The 19216-nt window shown below is 46.8% G+C and overlaps 1 protein-coding gene across 1 annotated transcript; it reads left to right on the top strand.

Moving 5' to 3' along the window:
• The first annotated feature begins 574 nt into the window (after positions 1 to 574).
• Positions 575 to 3232, top strand: LOC123145116 (non-specific lipid transfer protein GPI-anchored 13). The gene is made up of 3 exons (XM_044564439.1): positions 575 to 984; positions 2142 to 2225; positions 2808 to 3232. Exons 1-3 carry the CDS (start codon positions 660 to 662, stop codon positions 2951 to 2953), a joined length of 555 nt encoding a protein of 184 aa, XP_044420374.1. The 5' UTR covers positions 575 to 659; the 3' UTR covers positions 2954 to 3232.
• The last annotated feature ends 15984 nt before the right edge of the window (positions 3233 to 19216 follow it).

Genomic DNA, 19216 nt, shown 5'->3' with positions numbered 1-19216 from the left:
GCAAGGGTAGCGTCGGAGCTGCGAGACGTCCGGCACGGAGGAGGAAGAAGACAGGAGAGCAAATGGATCCTACAGGTAGAGGGTAGGCCTGTCGGGTTCGGACCTGCTCGGGCATCCCTAGGCTGGATATGTGAGGTGCCGGTGAGTTCAGACGTTTGAGACCCGTTTACGGCGCATGTATGTATTAATTTTTTTTATCGGTCATTGATCAGATCGTCCATCCGGGAATTTTGGCGGGTTTGGGCGCTTCGGGCTGTAGATGCTCTCATGCGCTTCGGTCGTGCCTCTACTGGCTTGTTTGTGCTAGCATGCTCATTTCCATCTCTTCCGTGCGATCCATCGGGAGGACAGACCTCCGGTACGCACATGAGCCAGTTTACCGGTGTGCACCGTTTTTCTTTTCCCGAGAAATTCAAAGGAAGATTAGTAGAGGATTAGGCCGGAGATTAAGCGGAAGCCCTAGGCCACCTCCTGCTGTCCCGCACGCTTGCCGACCCCGCCACACCACTACACCACGCCACAGGCGCAACGCACCATCGCGCACTCAGCTCGTTCGTACGCGCCCGGCCCCTATTTAACCACCGTCTCCCCTCCAAGCCCTGCGACCTGCGAGCACCGTCAACCCTGGTTTCAGTACTACCTCGTAGCTAAGCTTCCATATGGGTTCGAGAGTCTTTCTTGTCGCGGCCGTGCTGGCCATGGCCGTGGCGGCGGCGGGGGCGGACGTCGCGGCGGACCGGGCGGAGTGCTCCGACAAGCTGGTGGCGCTGGCGACGTGCCTGACGTTCGTGCAGGGGCAGGGGCAGGCGCCGACGCCGGACTGCTGCGGGGGGCTGAAGACGGTGCTGCAGACCAGCCCCAAGTGCCTGTGCGTGCTCGTCAAGGACCGCGACGATCCCGGCCTGGACTTGAAGCTCAACGTCACGAGGGCGCTCGGCCTCCCCGCCGCCTGCAGCGCGCCCGCCAACATCTCCGACTGCCCAAGTACGTCCTCGACCCTTAAAGCTCAAGCACTACGGACTGCTACTATGAAAGAATCTGGAACGATATGTATCATCGTATCATATGGCAAGAGAAGTAGCAACCGCGTTCATGCTCATACGGAGTAGATGCACTTGGTTGATGTTAGTGGGATCATGATGATGTGCTTCAGTTTCAAACGCCACCACCGCTTAAAGCAGCACCCACATTAAAAGATATGCTTGTAGAAACACGCTTTCTAGACCCGTAATTTGTACGTGCTCGACCGCGATATGCTGGTAGCAACGTGTTAGAACATGTTTTTTTTTTCTTTTTCGAATAGAACATGGGGGTTACACCAGTGGCGGAGCGTGAAGCAAAATCAAGCGGGGGCTAAACGGGATCACAAACAAGATATAGCCATGAAGATTAGCAAAGCCGGGGGATTAGAAGCGATATTAGCAGCAGGACGATGCCGAGTTTCTCATGGAAGGGGAGGGGCGGGGGCAGAGCCCGGGATGGTCACGCCGACGCTCCACCAGTGACCAGTGTCTACACGGGAAGAGGAGGAAAATATCTCGCCCACCACCGGGAGCGTCCAAATTAGCGGCCTATCAACATTTCCCTATGCGGTCCATGAATGCTGTTGCCACACCCCTCACTAACGACGGGTATTGTGTAGCTTAAAAAAACAATGCGTACGCTAATAAACATATACATATACTCATCCTGATGAACTTACATGCATATACCCTTATCCCTATGAGCATCTCCGAGAGAGTGAGCTGACGGGTCTTGAGATTGACGCATCACAGACGCCTCACTATCGACGGGAACGTCGTTTCCCATAGAAAGAATATCCTGTCTTTATGAGATACCAACATTGTGAGTGTAGTTGAGATGCATGTGTCGCTATTTGTAACCCCGCAAGAAGAAGAAAAGTTGTTTAGTACCTTGGCGATGATCACCGGTTAAACGCCGTAGGTACGAGCGTTGCAGTCGTTGACATGTGATCATTGTTCATGCATGACATGAAAGAATTACATTATCACATGATAACCTTTTAGTACTAGGACTAGGGGTAGGATTTATAGCGCTGCGGGAAAGTTGTAAGCTCATTTTGTTTGCTGGTATAATTAACAAAGTGTGCTCTTGTTGTGGATTCAACGTTTCGTTTACAGGGCTACTGAACCTGCCGCCCAATTCCAAGGACGCGGAGGTCTTCGAGCAGTTTGCCAAGCAGCAGGCAGCCCAGAGCAGCCCAAGTGAGTTATTCTCCTCCTATCAATTGATTATTTTACAAGGATTTAAATAAAAAAGGAATAGGAAACGGACAATTGTTCCCGTTGAAGAAGGGAGTTGTATAGTGCAGACGCATAATGATGATGTGCATGCACCCGTTCAGTCGAGTTGATCAGCTGAGACTTAATAATTGTGAAGTGATTGATGCAGATTAACATCGCCAACAATCTAATTACAATTAATTTGACGAAAGCCAAAAGAAACTGTAGGACCGCTACTGGACAGCAGTGCCGCTCGGCGTTGGAGCCTGACGCGACGTGCGAAATTTATGTGCTAGAACCAGCCCAACAGTGCTGAAGTAGGAGTGTCATGTGACGTTAGCTAGTAGTACGTAATAGCAATCTAGCATGCCTCCAAAAGCATGGAAGACATATCACTGCACGGCATAAACCTGTAGCATCAACTAATTAAAGATCGGCATAACACACTAGTATAGTCTTCTAAAGATTTTCAACCAGTAGCGATGATTGTCATTTGATTGACGGTTTGCTCTTTGGAATTTGGAGCTAAATAACGTGGTTGATGTGATGTGATGTGATCTCCAGGTGGCGCGTCGAGTGCGCCGAGCACGGGCGCACAGAAGAACGCGGCGGCGAGGATGAGGTGGTTGGGAGTGGGCGGAGTTGGTGTGGCCGCACGCGCAGCGCCGCTCCTCTTCTTCGCCGTGCCTTTCTTGCTCCTTCTGCGCTAAATACAGAAACGGAAGCCTATGCTGCAGGTCATCATTATTGTGTAGATGGACCGAGTGGTTGATGAGTGCATGCTCCATCTGGTGCATGCGTGCGCGTGAGTGCGTGTGTATTGGTATCTCTTAATCTGCGTGTGAAAAGCTGAACCGATATGCAACGAAAACGGTATCCATTATATACATGTTGCCGGCTGGGATTTCTTCTCGGGTTATGCCTGCCTGGTCATTTGTAACAGACATATCATGTCAAGTAATAAAATTCTCTCAAAAGGGATCCATATACTTGCATTGTGTTGCATGTCACTGATCAATCTATCGCCATTTCTAAGGCCAACTCTAGCAGATCCCTCAAAAAATAGAGAAGGATCCGGCCGAGTAATGTTAGTGGAGTAAACTTTTACTCCTCTATGGATGCCCGCACGTAATCGACCCCCCTAAACTTAGTAGAATGAGTTTTTCCCATAGGTTTTGTGTACTAACCGCATGAACTTCAGACACTTCATAATATATATCATTAAACATTCAAATTAAAACATGCATAGCATAACCGTTAAACAAACATATAGTTTTATCATCGCGATCTTCAAATTGAAATATGCATAGTTCATCCAAAACTCATCACTTTAAACACAAAGTTTAATCCAAAATCACCAAACATAACATGTGTATGTTATGGATCGAGCCAACCAATGGCATGCACGAACTCAAACAAAGTCCTCGCCGAAGAATCATCACCGCCATCACCATCACCATCCTCTCTGCCACCATCATCACCTTCACCACCACCACCATCCTCTCGGCCACCATCACCACGGCCACCACGACCACCACCATCCTCTCGGCCACCATCATCACAGCCACCACCACCGTCCTCTGAGCCGCCGCCACCACCACCACCCACCATCATCCTCTGGCCACCATCACCACCGCCACCACCACCACCATCCTCTCGGCCGCCGCTACCACCACCACCCCACCACCATCCTCCCGGCCGCCACCACCACCACCGCCACCACCCCCACCCCACCACCATTTCAAAGAGAGCCTTCCGTTTGGGTCAAGATCTTCCCACGAGTGAGCTCCCAATACTATCTTGCAGTTTCATCCATTGTGATTGGATTCATGAACATGATAGCATGATCTCAGGCTTTCTTAGCATCACACAACCTCTCCTCCTCAAGTGCAAGTCTATGATCCCCCGCCTTCAATTTTATCTCTCCGGCCGCCAACCTGGCCTTCCATTTGTCATCCGCCAACATCTTGAGCTCATTCCACCTCCCCATCTTTTCTTCTTTGCGTTCGTCCGCCATCACCATCTTGGCCTCAATCATGGCCACAAGTTCTTCTTTGTATGTGACACCGTAGGCATTTCTCTTCTTTCTCTCTTTTGCAATTTTGTTCCCTTCCGATCTATTATTGGCCTCTTCGGAGCAGTGGCCGTAGGGGTGGCCGGAGACGCCGCACGAGGCGCCAGACGTGGATGGGGTGCCGGAGTGGCCTTCTTCTTCTTCTTCGCGGCCTCCTTGACGAGGGTCGACACCGTGGCCGTCAGTTTTCTTGTTCTCTTGCCACCGGAGGGAGTGGCGGCCGACCGTCGCCAGAGAGGCAGTCACTACCTCGGCGGCCTTTCGTGCGGCTAGAGCCGGTGCTTGTGGCCGGTGGAGCTTTTCATCCCCAACCTCTTTTTCGACGTGGGCGGCAATGCGGGGGTGGTTTTCGGCGGCGACAAGCGAACACCGGTGGCCAGTGGGGTAGCGGAATGTTGGAAATATGCCCTAGAGGCGATAATAAATATGTTATTATTATATTTCCTTGTTCATGATAATCGTTTATTATCCATGCTAGAATTGTATTGATAGGAAACTCAGATGCATGTGTGGATACATAGACAACACCATGTCCCTAGTAAGCCTCTAGGAGACTAGCTCGTTGATCAATAGATGGTTACGGTTTCCTGACCATGGACATTGGATGTCGTTGATAACGGGATCACATCATTAGGAGAATGATGTGATGGACAAGACCCAATCCTAAGCCTAGCACAAGATCGTGTAGTTCGTTTGCTCAGAGCTTTTCTAATGCCAAGTATCATTTCCTTAGACCATGAGATTGTGCAACTCCCGGATACCGTAGGAATGCTTTGGGTGTACCAAACGTCACAACGTAACTGGGTGACTATAAAGGTGCACTACAGGTATCTCCAAAAGTGTCTGTTGGGTTGGCACGAATCGAGACTGGGATTTGTCACTCCGTGTAAACGGAGAGGTATCTCTGGGCCCACTCAGTAGGACATCATCATAATGTGCACAGTGTGACCAAGGAGTTGATCACGGGATGATGTGAGTTACGGAACGAGTAAAGAGACTTGCCGGTAACGAGATTGAACAAGGTATCGGGATACCGACGATCGAATCTCGGGCAAGTAACATACCGATAGACAAAGGGAATTGAATACGGGATTGATTGAATCCCCGACATCGTGGTTCATCCGATGAGATAATCGTGGAACATGTGGGAGCCAACATGGGTATCCAGATCCCGCTGTTGGTTATTGACCGGAGAACGTCTCGGTCATGTTTGCATGGTTCCCGAACCCGTAGGGTCTACACGCTTAAGGTTCGATGACGCTAGGGTTATAGGGAAAGCATGTACGTGGTTACCGAATGTTTTTCGGAGTCCCGGATGAGATCCCGGACGTCACGAGGAGTTCCGGAATGGTCCTGAGGTAAAGATTTATATATGGGAAGTCCTGTTTTGGTCACCGGAAAAGTTTCGGGTGATATCGGTAATGTACCGGGACCACCGGGAGGGTCCCGGGGGTCCACCAAGTGGGGCCACCAGCCCCAGAAGGCTGCGTGGGCCAAGTGTGGGAGGGGACCAGCCCCAGGTGGGCTGGTGCGCCCCCCCACCAAGGCCCAAGGCGCATGGGAGAGTGGGAGGGGGCAAACCCTAGTCCAGATGGGCCTTAAGGCCCACCCTAGTGGCGCCCCCCCTCTCCTCCCCTTGGCCGCCCCCCTTGGATGGGATCTAGGGCTGGCCGCCTCCTCTTGGGGTGGGAACCCTAGAGGGGGGCGCAGCCCCCTCACCCCCTATATATAGTTGAGGTTTGGGCTGCCCAAGAAACATGAGAACGTCTCTCTTTCGGCGCAGCCCTACCCCTCTCCCTCCTCCTCCTCTCCGGCGGTGCTTGGCGAAGCCCTGCGGGATGGCCACGCTCCTCCATCACCACCACGCCGTCGTGCTGCTGCTGGATGGATTCTTCCCCAACCTCTCCCTCTTTCCTTGCTGGATCAAGGCGTGGGAGACGTCACCGGGCTGCACGTGTGTTGAACGCGGAGGCACCGTTCTTCGGTGCTTAGATCGGAATCAACCGCGATCTGAATCGCTACGAGTACGACTCCCTCATCCGCGTTCTTGCAACGCTTCCGCATCGCGATCTACAAGGGTATGTAGATGCACTCCCCTTCCCCTCGTTGCTAGGTTACTCCATAGGTTGATCTTGGTGATGCGTAGAAAATTTTGAATTTCTGCTACGTTCCCCAACAGTGGCATCATGAGCTAGGTCTATGCGTAGTTTCTATGCACGAGTAGAACACAAAGTAGTTGTGGGCGTAGATGTTGCAAATTCTTCTTGCCGCTACTAGTCTTATCTTGTTTCGGCGGCATTGTGGGATGAAGCGGCCCGGACCGACCTTACACGTACGCTTACGTGAGACAGGTTCCACCGACTGACATGCACTAGATGCATAAGGTGGCTAGCGGGTGTCTGTCTCTCCCACTTTAGTCGGAACGGATTCGATGAAAAGGGTCCTTATGAAGGGTAAATAGAAATTGGCATATCACGTTGTGGTCGTACGTAGGTAAGAAACGTTCTTGCTAGAAACCTATACAAGCCACGTAAAAACTTGCAACAACAATTAGAGGACGTCTAACTTGTTTTTGCAGCATGTGCTATGTGATGTGATATGGCCAGAAGATGTGATGAATGATATATGTGATGTATGAGATTGATCATATTCTTGTAATAGGAATCACGACTTGCATGTCGATGAGTATGACAACCGGCAGGAGCCATAGGAGTTGTCTTTATTTTTTGTATGACCTGCGTGTCATTGAATAACGCCATGTAAATTACTTTACTTTATTGCTAAGCACGTTAGCCATAGAAGTAGAGGTAATCGTTGGCGTGACAACTTCATGAAGACACAATGATGGAGATCATGATGATGGAGATCATGGTGTCATGCCGGTGACAAAGATGATCATGGTGCCCCGAAGATGGAGATCAAAGGAGCAAGATGATATTGGCCATATCATGTCACTATTTGATTGCATGTGATGTTTATCATGTTATGCATCTTATTTGCTTAGAACGACGGTAGTAAGTAAGATGATCCCTCACTAAAATTTCAAGAGACGTGTTCCCCCTAACTGTGCACCGTTGCGAAGGTTCGTTGTTTCGAAGCACCACGTGATGATCGGGTGTGATAGATTCTAACGTTCGAATACAACGGGTGTTGACGAGCCTAGCATGTACAGACATGGCCTCGGAACACATGCGAAACACTTAGGTTGACTTGACGAGCCTAGCATGTACAGACATGGCCTCGGAACACATGCGAAACACTTAGGTTGACTTGACGAGCCTAGCATGTACAGACATGGCCTCGGAACACAAAAGACCGAAAGGTCGAACATGAGTCGTATAGCAGATACGATCAACATGGAGATGTTCACCGATGATGACTAGTCCGTCTCACGTGATGATCGGACACGGCCTAGTTTGACTCGGATCATGTATCACTTAGATGACTAGAGGGATGTCTATCTGAGTGGGAGTTCATTAATCAGATGAACTCAATTATCATGAACATAGTCAAAAAGTCTTTGCAAATTATGTCATACGCTTTAGTTCTACTGTTTAAGATATGTTCCTAGAGAAAATTTAGTTGAAAGTTGATAGTAGCAATTATGCGGACTGGGTCCGTAAACTGAGGATTGTCCTCGATTGCTGCACAGAAGGCTTATGTCCTTAATGCACCGCTCGGTGTGCTGAACCTCAGCGTCGTCTGTAGATGTTGCGAAACATCTGACATACACGTTTTGATGACTACGTGATAGTTCAGTGAGTAATGCTAATGGTTTAGAATTGTGGCACGAGAGACGTTTTTGAAACGTCGCAGAACATATGAGATGTTCCGAAGACTGAAATTGGGATTTCAGACTAGTGCCCACGTCAAGAGGTATGAGACCTCTGACAAGTTTCTTAAGCCTGCAAACTAAGGGAGAAAAGCTCAATCGTTGAGCATGTGCTCAGATTATCTGAGTACTACAATCACTTGAATCGAGTGGGAGTTGATCTTCCAGATGAGATAGTGATGGTTCTCCATAGTCACTGCCACCAAGCTATTAGAGCTTCGTGATGAACTATAACATATCAGGGATAGACATGATGATCCTTGAGCAACTCGCGATGTTTGACACCGCGAAAGTAGAAATCAAGAAGGAGCATCAATTGTTGAGGGTTAGTAAAACCACTAGTTTCTAGAAGGGCAAGGGCAAGAAGGGATACTTCATGAAACGGCAAATCAGTTGCTGCTCTAGTGAAGAATCCCAAGGTTGAACCCAAACCCGAGACTAAGTGCTTCTGTAATGAGGGGAACGGTCACTGAAGCAGTACTACCCTAGATACTTGGTAGATGAGAAGGCAGGCAAGGTCGACAGAAGTATATTGGATATACGTTATATGAATGTGTACTTTACTAGTACTCCTAGCAGCACCAGGGTATTAGATACCGGTTCGGTTGCTAAGTGTTAGTAACTCGAAATAAAAGCTGCGGAATAAACGGAGACTAGCTAAAGGTGAGATGACGATATGGAAGTGTTACCAAGGTTGATGTGATCAAGCATCGCATGCTCCCTCTACCATCGAGATTTGGTGTTTGCGTTGAGCATGATTGGATTATGTTTATCACAATACGGTTATTCATTTAAGGAGAATAATGGTTACTCTGTTTATTTGAATAATACCTTCAATGGTCTTGCACCTAAAATGAATCTCGATCGTAGTGATACACATGTTCATGCCAAAAGTAATGATAGTACCACATACTTGTGGCACTGCCATTTGAGTCATATTGGTATAGAACGCATGAAGAAGCTCTATGTAGATGGATCTTTGGACTCACTCGTTTTGAAAAGATTGAGACATGCGAACCATGTCTATTGGTATATATGCATGAAGAAACTCCATGCAGATGGATCGTTTGGACTCACTTGATTTTGAATCACTTGAGACATGCAAATCATACCACATGGGCAAGATGACTGAAAGGCCTCATTTTCAGTAAGATGGAACAAGAGAGCAATTTATTGGAAGTAATACATTTTGATGTATGCAGTCCAATGAGTGCCGAGGCATGCAGTGGATATCGTTATGTTCTTACTTCACAGATGATTTGAGTAGATGCTGAGTGTATTTACTTGATGAAACACAAGTCTGAATTATTGAAAGGTTCAAGTAATTTCAGAGTGAAGTTGAAGATCGTCGTGACAAGAGGATAAAATGTCTGTGATATGATCATAGAGATATCTGAGTTACGAGTTTGGCACACAATTAAGACATTGTGGAAAGTGTTTCACAATTAATACCGTCTGGAACACCATAGTGTGATGGTGTGTCCGAACATCATAACTGCACCCTATTGGATATGGTGCATACCATGATGTCTCTTATCGAATTATCATTATCGTTTATGGGTTAGGCATTAGAGACAACCGCATTCACTTTAAAAAGGGGCACCACGCAATTCCGCTGAGACGACACCGTTTAGAGAAACCTAAGTTGTCGTTTCTTAAAAGTTTGGGGCTGCGATGCTTATGTGAAAAAGTTTCAGGCTGATAAGCTCGAACCCAAAGCGGATAAATGCATCTTCTAGAATACCCAAAACAGTTGAGTATACCTCCTATTTCAGATCTGGAAGCAAAAGTAATTGCTTCTAGAAACATGTCCTTTCTCGAGGAAAGGTTTCTCTCAAAAGAATTGAGTGGGAGGATGGTGGAGACTTGATAAGGTTATTGAACCGTCACTTCAACTAGTGTGTAGCAGGGCACAGGAAGTTGTTCATGTAGCACCTACACCAATTGAAGTGGAAGCTTATGATAGTGATCATGAAACTTCGGATCAAGTCACTACCAAACCTCGTAGGACGACGAGGATGCGTGCTACTTCGGAGTGGTACGTGATCCTGTCTTGAAAGCTATGTTGTTAGACAACAATGATCCTACGAGCTATGGAGAAGCGATGGTGGGCCCATATTCCGACAAATGGTTAGAAGCCATGAAATCCGAGATAAATGGATCTTTAAGAAGAAGACGGACATGGACGGTAATGTTACCGTCTATGAAGCTCGACTTGTGGCTAAGAGTATTTCCACAAGTTCAAGGAGTTGACTACGATGAGATTGTCTCATCCGTAGCGATGCTTAAAGTCCGTCGGAATCATGTTAGCATTAGCTGCATTTATGAAATCTGGCAGATGGATGTCAAAACAAGTTTCCTTGCCAGTTTTCGTAAGGAAAGGTTGTATGTGATACAATCAGAAAGGTTTTGTCGATCCTAAGGATGCTAAAAGGTATGCTAGCTCCAGCGATCCTTCCATGGATTAGAGCAAGCATCTCGGAGTCAGAATATACGCTTTGATGGAGTTATCAAAGTTTTTGGGTTTATACAAAGTTTGTTAGAAACTTGTATTTACAATAAAGTGAGTGGGAGCGCTACAACATTTCTGATAAGTATATGTGAATGACATATTGTTGATCCGAAATGATGTAAAATTTCTGGAAAGCATAAAGGGTTGTTTGAAAGGAGTTTTTCAAAGGAAGACCTGGATCAAGCTGCTTACATATTGGGCATCAAGATCTATAGAGATAGATCAAGACGCCTGATGATACTTTCAAAGAACGCACACCTTGACATGATTTTGAAAGAGTTCAAAATAGATCAACAAAGAAGGAGTTCTTGGCTGTGTTACAAGGTGTGAGTATTGAGTAAGACTCAAGACCTGACCACAGCAGAAGAGAGAGAAAGGACGAAGGTCGTCCCCTATGCTTCAGACGTAGACTCTACAGTATGCTATGCTGTGTACCGCACATGAAGTGTGCCTTGCCATGAGTTGGTCAAGGGGTACAATAGTGATCCGGGAATGGATCACATGACAGCGGTCGAACTTATCCTTAGTATCTAGTAGACTAAGGAATTTTCTCGATTATGGAGGTGAAAAGGAGTTCGTCGTAAAGGGTTACGTCGATGCGAACTTTGACACTAATCCGGATGACTCTCAGTAGTAAACCGGATTCGTATAGTAGAGCAATTATTTGAAATGGCTCCAAATAGCGCGTGGTAGCATCCACAAGATGACATAGATATTCGTAAAGCACACACGGATCTGAAAGGTTCAGACCCGTCGACTAATAACCTCTCTCACAAGCATAACATGATCAAACCAGAACTCATTGAGTGTTAATCACATAATGATGTGAACTAGATTGTTGACTCTAGTAAACTCTTTGGATGTTGGTCACATGGTGATGTGACCTGTCAGTGTTAATCACATGGTGATGTGAACTAGATTATTGACTCTAGTGCAAGTGGGAGACTATTGGAAATATGCCCTAGAGGCAATAATAAATAGGTAATTATTATATTTCCTTGTTCATGATAATCGTTTATTATCCATGCTAGAATTGTATTGATAGGAAACTCAGATGCATGTGTGGATACATAGACAACACCATGTCCCTAGTAAGCCTCTAGGAGACTAGCTCGTTGATCAATAGATGGTTACGGTTTCCTGACCATGGACATTGGATGTCGTTGATAACGGGATCACATCATTAGGAGAATGATGTGATGGACAAGACCCAATCCTAAGCCTAGCACAAGATCGTGTAGTTCGTTTGCTCAGAGCTTTTCTAATGTCAAGTATCATTTCCTTAGACCATGAGATTGTGCAACTCCCGGATACCGTAGGAATGCTTTGGGTGTACCAAACGTCACAACGTAACTGGGTGACGATAAAGGTGCACTACAGGTATCTCCGAAAGTGTCTGTTGGGTTGGCACGAATCGAGACTGGGATTTGTCACTCCGTGTAAACGGAGAGGTATCTCTGGGCCCACTCGGTAGGACATCATCATAATGTGCACAATGTGACCAAGGAGTTGATCACGGGATGATGTGAGTTACGGAACGAGTAAAGAGACTTGCCGGTAACGAGATTGAACAAGGTATCGGGATACCGACGATCGAATCTCGGGCAAGTAACATACCGATAGACAAAAGGGAATTGAATACGGGATTGATTGAATCCCCGACATCGTGGTTCATCCGATGAGATCATCGTGGAACATGTGGGAGCCAACATGGATATCCAGATCCCGCTGTTGGTTATTGACCGGAGAACGTCTCGGTCATGTCTGCATGGTTCCCGAACCCGTAGGGTCTACACGCTTAAGGTTCGATGACGCTAGGGTTATAGGGAAAGCATGTACGTGGTTACCGAATGTTGTTCGGAGTCCCGGATGAGATCCCGGACGTCACGAGGAGTTCCGGAATGGTCCTGAGGTAAAGATTTATATATGGGAAGTCCTGTTTTGGTCACCGGAAAAGTTTCGGGTGATATCGGTAATGTACCGGGACCACCGGGAGGGTCCCGGGGGTCCACCAAGTGGGGCCACCAGCCCCAGAAGGCTGCGTGGGCCAAGTGTGGGAGGGGACCAGCCCCAGGTGGGCTGGTGCGCCCCCCCACCAAGGCCCAAGGCGCATGGGAGAGTGGGAGGGGGCAAACCCTAGTCCAGATGGGCCTTAAGGCCCACCCTAGTGGCGCCCCCCCTCTCCTCCCCTTGGCCGCCCCCCTTGGATGGGATCTAGGGCTGGCCGCCTCCTCTTGGGGTGGGAACCCTAGAGGGGGGCGCAGCCCCCTCACCCCCTATATATAGTTGAGGTTTGGGCTGCCCAAGAAACATGAGAACGTCTCTCTTTCGGCGCAGCCCTACCCCTCTCCCTCCTCCTCCTCTTCCGCGGTGCTTGGCGAAGCCCTGCGGGATTGCCACGCTCCTCCATCACCACCACGCCGTCGTGCTGCTGCTGGATGGATTCTTCCCCAACCTCTCCCTCTCTCCTTGCTGGATCAAGGCGTGGGAGACGTCACCGGGCTGCACGTGTGTTGAACGCGGAGGCACCGTTCTTCGGTGCTTAGATCGGAATCAACCGCGATCTGAATCGCTACGAGTACGACTCCCTCATCCGCGTTCTTGCAACGCTTCCGCATCGCGATCTACAAGGGTATGTAGATGCACTCCCCTTCCCCTCGTTGCTAGGTTACTCCATAGATTGATCTTGGTGATGCGTAGAAAATTTTGAATTTCTGCTACGTTCCCCAACACGGAAGGGTCTTAGCTGTCCATTCCGGTGACGGGGCCGGTCATCGGTGGTGACAAAGGCGCGTGAGGCGGCAGCGACGGGAACGACGGAGCCACGAGGGCGGGAGAAAGAGGCACACAACTTTTACTCGACCGTGCAAGCGCCAAGTATATTTAGGCGGCTTGGAGGGTATTTTTGGCGGGGGAGTAAAAATTATACTCCCTTGTAGATTTTAGGAGTTCGGCTAGGTGCGACATAGAGTAGTAAAACCGAAATTGTACTCCTCTATAGCCGGATAGGGGATCGTCTAGAGTTGGCATAAGGTGCCTACTGCCATATCAATCATGTGTATAAGTTAAACATCGCACAGTTACAATCTAGGAGCATTATAAAGTTTTCATCAAAAAATTGGAAAAAGCTAAGGGGAGATAAGCCAAAAAGAACATAACTGTAATCCCGTAGGCTTCTTTCCACAACTATTTCTGTGAGGCAGCTAAGTTTCAGATATTTCTGAAGAAGCTCCTACGAAAGAGAAGTGTCCATAGTAGGGCGGAGAAAGCTCATAAGTATCTATAACACATGATTGATCCGGAGCAAAAAGTAAGGAGGAAGTTTTAGATACTTTCAGTAACTCGGGCTTACGTTATGCACCTATCACCCTCCTCCACTCCACATGTCAGTGACGCATAAAAATTGTATTCAATGGTGTATCATATGCCATCGATCCCATTTTGCACTATCTAGTGTGTTGGGATATCCTCCTAGTGTGGGATGTGAGGAGATGGCAAATTGAAGCCTTTAGGTGGCCTAACAGCTATGTAAAAACTCACTGCGCATTAGGGTTGTGACATAGGGTCATTTTAGTGTTTCACAAGGGAAAAGGGAGAGGTTAAGCCTCCTATCCAGTAACTACCACCAAGGGTGGCAAAAATCAGGATAGCCTCAATTGGAGAAGAAGAAGAGAAAACCAAGAGAGAAAGGGAAAGGGAGGGAGATTGAAGTAAGAGCTTGCCACCAAACAATGTGATCTCGTTTCCAAGGCTGTGAAGTCCAGATACACTACCATGTCTCCTTCAATCTGTGATTCTACCGTCTTTGATGAGATTGTTTCAATTCCTAGCTCCTGAGCCACAAATCTTGTTGTTATCATCCAAGATAGCGAAATCTTGATGTATATGAGAGACTCCGGTGCTATATAGAGAAGAAATTGTTGTGTTGGCTTCGGCTAGTGGTTTTACCCCAATTCAGAGTTTTGTTTACGTAAGAATTGGTGTGTTGATTTCTGTTGTTGTTCTATGTGGTTTGCCTAGCACCAAACATATCTGAGTATGGATGTCTGATGTGTAGCATTGGACTGGAAAATTCAAAAGAAGTGTTTAGTTTGGTTCTAAGTTTTGGGTGACCAAACTTACCCTATATGTTGATGTGCATGTTTCTTTCCGTGTTTGAGAAATGATTCGTGAATTAGTGCATAGAGGTGGTGCTGAAGTTACTTTGTTTTGCTGTAGTTTATGAGATCATCATCAAGCATGTGCTAATTTCCAACAGAGTGTTATCAGAGCTTTGGTTGCTCAAGAGGTTTTTCAATCCCGGTTTGTTGATTGTTGCTGGAAGTTTTGCTCACAATGGCTTTGGAAGAAAGCGTTATGATACGTGGCATGATAAAACTTGATCCTCCCAATTATTCATTACGGAAGCCCATGATGGAAGACATCCTTTATTGCAATGATTTCTATGAGTCAATTGTGAAAGATAATATACCCATAGGTGACATGGAAGAAGAATGGGGAGTGTGTGCAGAAAGGCAATAGGTATAATTCGTCTTTACATCAGTCATAATATATTCCACCATGTTGCAAATGAATAAAGTGCATATGAGATATGGTAGAAATTGAAGTATATGTATCAGAGGAAGACATCCGTGAACAAGGCCTCGATAATCAAAGGACTTGCAAAGCTTGAGTACCGAGATGGCATTAGTGTGATTGATCACTTGAATGTCTTTCAGTACCATATAAATCAACTCTCAGTCACGAAGAACAACTTTGAGTAAGGTGCAAACATTGTTGTTGCTGAGTTCCTTGCGTGATAGTTGGAACACACCTTTTGTGTCACTTAGCAATTCAGCTCCAGATGGTAAATTGACTATGGAGATGGTGAAGAATGGTTTGATCGACGCATAGGGGATGGGAAAACAACAGAAATATGGCAACACAACAGGATCCCATGTGACTATGCTACGCGCCCTATAGTTTTCTTGTGACCCGGCCGGCCTCAGCTTGTTAGTGAGTTAACTAATGATATCTCTCAGATGGAAACAAGAGGTAGTTTGAGATGTTTTCTTGCTGATTGATGCCGACCCAATTTTAAACATTCCACTAAGTACCGGATAAATTTCAGATTTTTGGGCATGGGGCCATAAGAAGAAGGGGGAATTCACAGTTTGGCCAGCCTATAGGATATTGATCATGACCAAGATGACCGAGAAGCATGGCTTGATGGTCGTTCTAGTGCATCAAATAATGCTAGAGAACAAAAGGCCTGGATAAATTTTGGCGGGTTAAGGTCCCCTCTAAATTGAAGGTCTTCCTGTGGAGGCTTTTCCAGTGTTCGCTGCTCACGATCGATATATTTAATAATACAAATATGGCATCCACTCATGTCGGGTGATTTGCGGAGCCGAGGACTAGTGGATGCATTCTCTAATTCCATGTGGCTTGATGTGTATGGGCGTTGTCCAGTTCAGAAATTGCTGGATCATATCCTTGCAATGACGGAGCCTGATGCGAGAAGTTGGATCTTCTCCATGATTGATTCTTCACCACATGTGGAGTTCACCAAGCTAGCCATTGCACTCTGGGCGATATGGTATTCATGTCGTAAGTGATACATGAACCAAATTCCTCTGGCCACTCATATTTTTATATTCATATTTTTGTCGGCTCTCGATATGTCACAACCAACAACAGAGTAGACGCAAACAGGGATGCATCAACTTGAAGGTGTTTGAATCTTGCTCTTTCGTTCATGAGGGTCGTCTCTCCAATATGGAGGCATGCAATTTAGCGAAACATGCTCTGCATTAGGAGACGGGAGCCATGTATGGTTTATAAAACCGCATGTTATCTCGTTATTCCTGTAAGCTTCATTATTGATCAATAAAGTGGAGTATGTTTTCCAAAAAAAGTTACATCAGCTTCACCGGCCGGAAATGCATCTCAGGAGGTCCTATTTGACACTAACTACGTCAAATGGTCGACCTTTCGCATAGGTAGCGAGCAAGCAGGCCGACCCATTTAGCGCTCCTGATGTAGCGACAAGGTCGAGTCCAGCGATTAGGTAGACTGGGTGTTGTTGCGGCTTGGACACCATATTGATTTTTTCTAGTGGGTTTTATGTTTTCCATTTTTTTTCCTGTCCTTTTTCTTTAAGAAAAACTCAGGAAACAATTTATTTGAAAAATGAACACTCTTTTGGAAGACGGTCATTTTTTGAAATTTGATCATTTTTGGAAAACATGAAAAAGTAAATGTGATTTTGAAAATTTTGTAGGAATGTAAATGTTTTGGAATTCATAAATAATTTTGAAAATTGCGAACATTTTAAAAATTTTGAGAACATTATTTTGGAAATGCGGGCATTTTTGAAATAGTGAAAAAATCATTTCTGAAAAATGCGGGCATTTCTAAAATTTTGAGAACATTTCTGAAAAATGCGGGCATTTCTAAAATTTTGAGAACATTTCTGAAAAATGCAATCATTTTTTGGAAGTTTCAGTACATTTTTCAAAAACACTATTATTATTGAATTTTTGAAGATGTTTTTATAAAATGGCAACATTTTTTGAAATTCTAAACATTTTTTGAAACCTTTGACATTTAGTGAAAATGTGAACAATTTTGATTTTTGTGAACATCTTTGAAAAAGAAAATGAAACTGAAAAAAATAGGAAAAGGAAAAATAAAACTCAAAAAACCCGAAGGAAATCCGTTACAAACTTGTAAATATAACAGGAAAAACAAAAAGCAAAAAAGACCAAATCGGAACCTTCTAGAAGGTTCGTAAAACTGGATTCCTTACAACTGGGCCGGGCCATCTATCTAACTCGTTCGCTCGCTTCGGCCTATGTGTTTTGGCGATAGTTTGACGCAACGACGGTCAAATAGGTATTACCTTGTATATTTCCTCATGAGTAAAGTATTTTTTAGTTGGAATGAGTATACTTATTTTTGTTGCTCCTTATCACTCTAGCTTACTCTCTCTCTCTCTCTCCTCATATATTTACGAAAATGATAAATCCCGAACGTACGGGATTTGACCATGGCGAATCGAACGTTTTTTATGGCAATTTTAGGGATGCGAGGATGACAAGCTTAGTTGACACACATGACAATTCCCTGACAAAAAATACAGTACACACGATTTTGACATGCTTGCTAACTAAAGTTTCCATCATTGCATCGCTAAAATTTACATAAAAACATTCAATTTTCCATAGCCAAATTCCGAATGTTTGGGCGTAATTGGAGTCCTATATTTATGGATAATATGTTCCCAGCTACTACTCCTCCGTAAGTAAAAAAACCCTCAGCCCAATAGACATGAAATCCAAATGAAACAGCTGCCAAAAAAGAATGAAAACAAAGAAAGCCCAAACGACTCAACATAGAAACAGAAAGGGGTGAGTCTCTCTATGTAGGACAACCTCCCCTGGCTCTCGAGGGGCGACATCGAAGCGGCCCCAAACCCTAGCCGCCGCCACCTCTCACCCCTCCCCCTCCTCGCCGCCACTCAAGGAGGCTGTCGGCTGATACGCGTCTCCGGGTGATGGTGTCGGCGAGGATTTGCTGCCTCGCACCGGTGTGAGGGGCTTTGGAGGCCAGGGCGGAGACTTTGGGTGGAGATGGCGGTGTCGATCTCTCCGGTGGATGGCGCGCGTAGGTGATGGCCGTCCCTTACGGCCGCGTGGGCGGTGTGAGGGCAGCGAGGTCTTGCTGCAGCGGTGGGTGGCTCTTCATCATCCCGGCCCCTTCCTCTCGCGGTGGTCTCCTCTTGTCGATCTGGTGGTTGCCCCGTTAGATCTGGCCGGCAAGGATGGGGTGGTGGAGCCTTGTAACGGGGGAAACCCCTGGTCGATTTCGCGCTGACCTCGACGGCGACGGCGCTCCGGTGCCGTTCTCCCTCTTGAGCGGGTCCGGCTTCTTGGTGCGCCCTCTCCTCACCCATCCTTCTCCGGACGAAAGTCTTGGCCTTTTGGCCGGACGGCGAAGGCATTCTGGCATTTTGGTCTTCCCTGGAGGCTCCGTTCAAGGGGTGGTTGGGGGTTGTGGTCCTGGTGCGTGGTGGTTGGTGGCGGCAGCGGTGCTCGGTTCCCCTGGTTGCCGTCGTTGGTGGTGGTGTGTGTGGGTCCTTTCACATCTTTTAGCGGCTACTCTCCTTGTTTGCTGTTTGTCACCGGCCGGTGGTGTTCGTCCGCGTGTATGGCATGGTCTGGACGAAGGGGAGATATCGGTCCCTCCTCCGGCAATGGTCCGAGGCGGCAGACGACGGAGTCGATGTCTTCCTTGAAGCGGTCTGCATCTTCATGTCCACGGCAATTGCTATCGTCGGGTGGCTGCGGTTTTGTCGTTCTGGCTGCGCAGGATATCCGACGGCTTGATCGTTGCCTCTCTTGGTGCTTTGTTCGCTGCTTCTGCTGGTGGTAGTTATATGCGCATGTATTATCTCAGTTTTTGGTCAAGCCTTTGCCTATGTAATTTAGCACCATTGTATCTTAGCCAGCTGATGGCTTCATTAATTTGAAGTCGGGCCTTCATGTCTTTTCTCTAAAAACAAGAAACAGAAA

This window comes from Triticum aestivum, chromosome 6D (genome assembly GCF_018294505.1).
Source record: "Triticum aestivum cultivar Chinese Spring chromosome 6D, IWGSC CS RefSeq v2.1, whole genome shotgun sequence".
Lineage (NCBI taxonomy): Eukaryota > Viridiplantae > Streptophyta > Magnoliopsida > Poales > Poaceae > Triticum > Triticum aestivum.
This window is presented reverse-complemented; position numbering and strand designations above follow the sequence as displayed.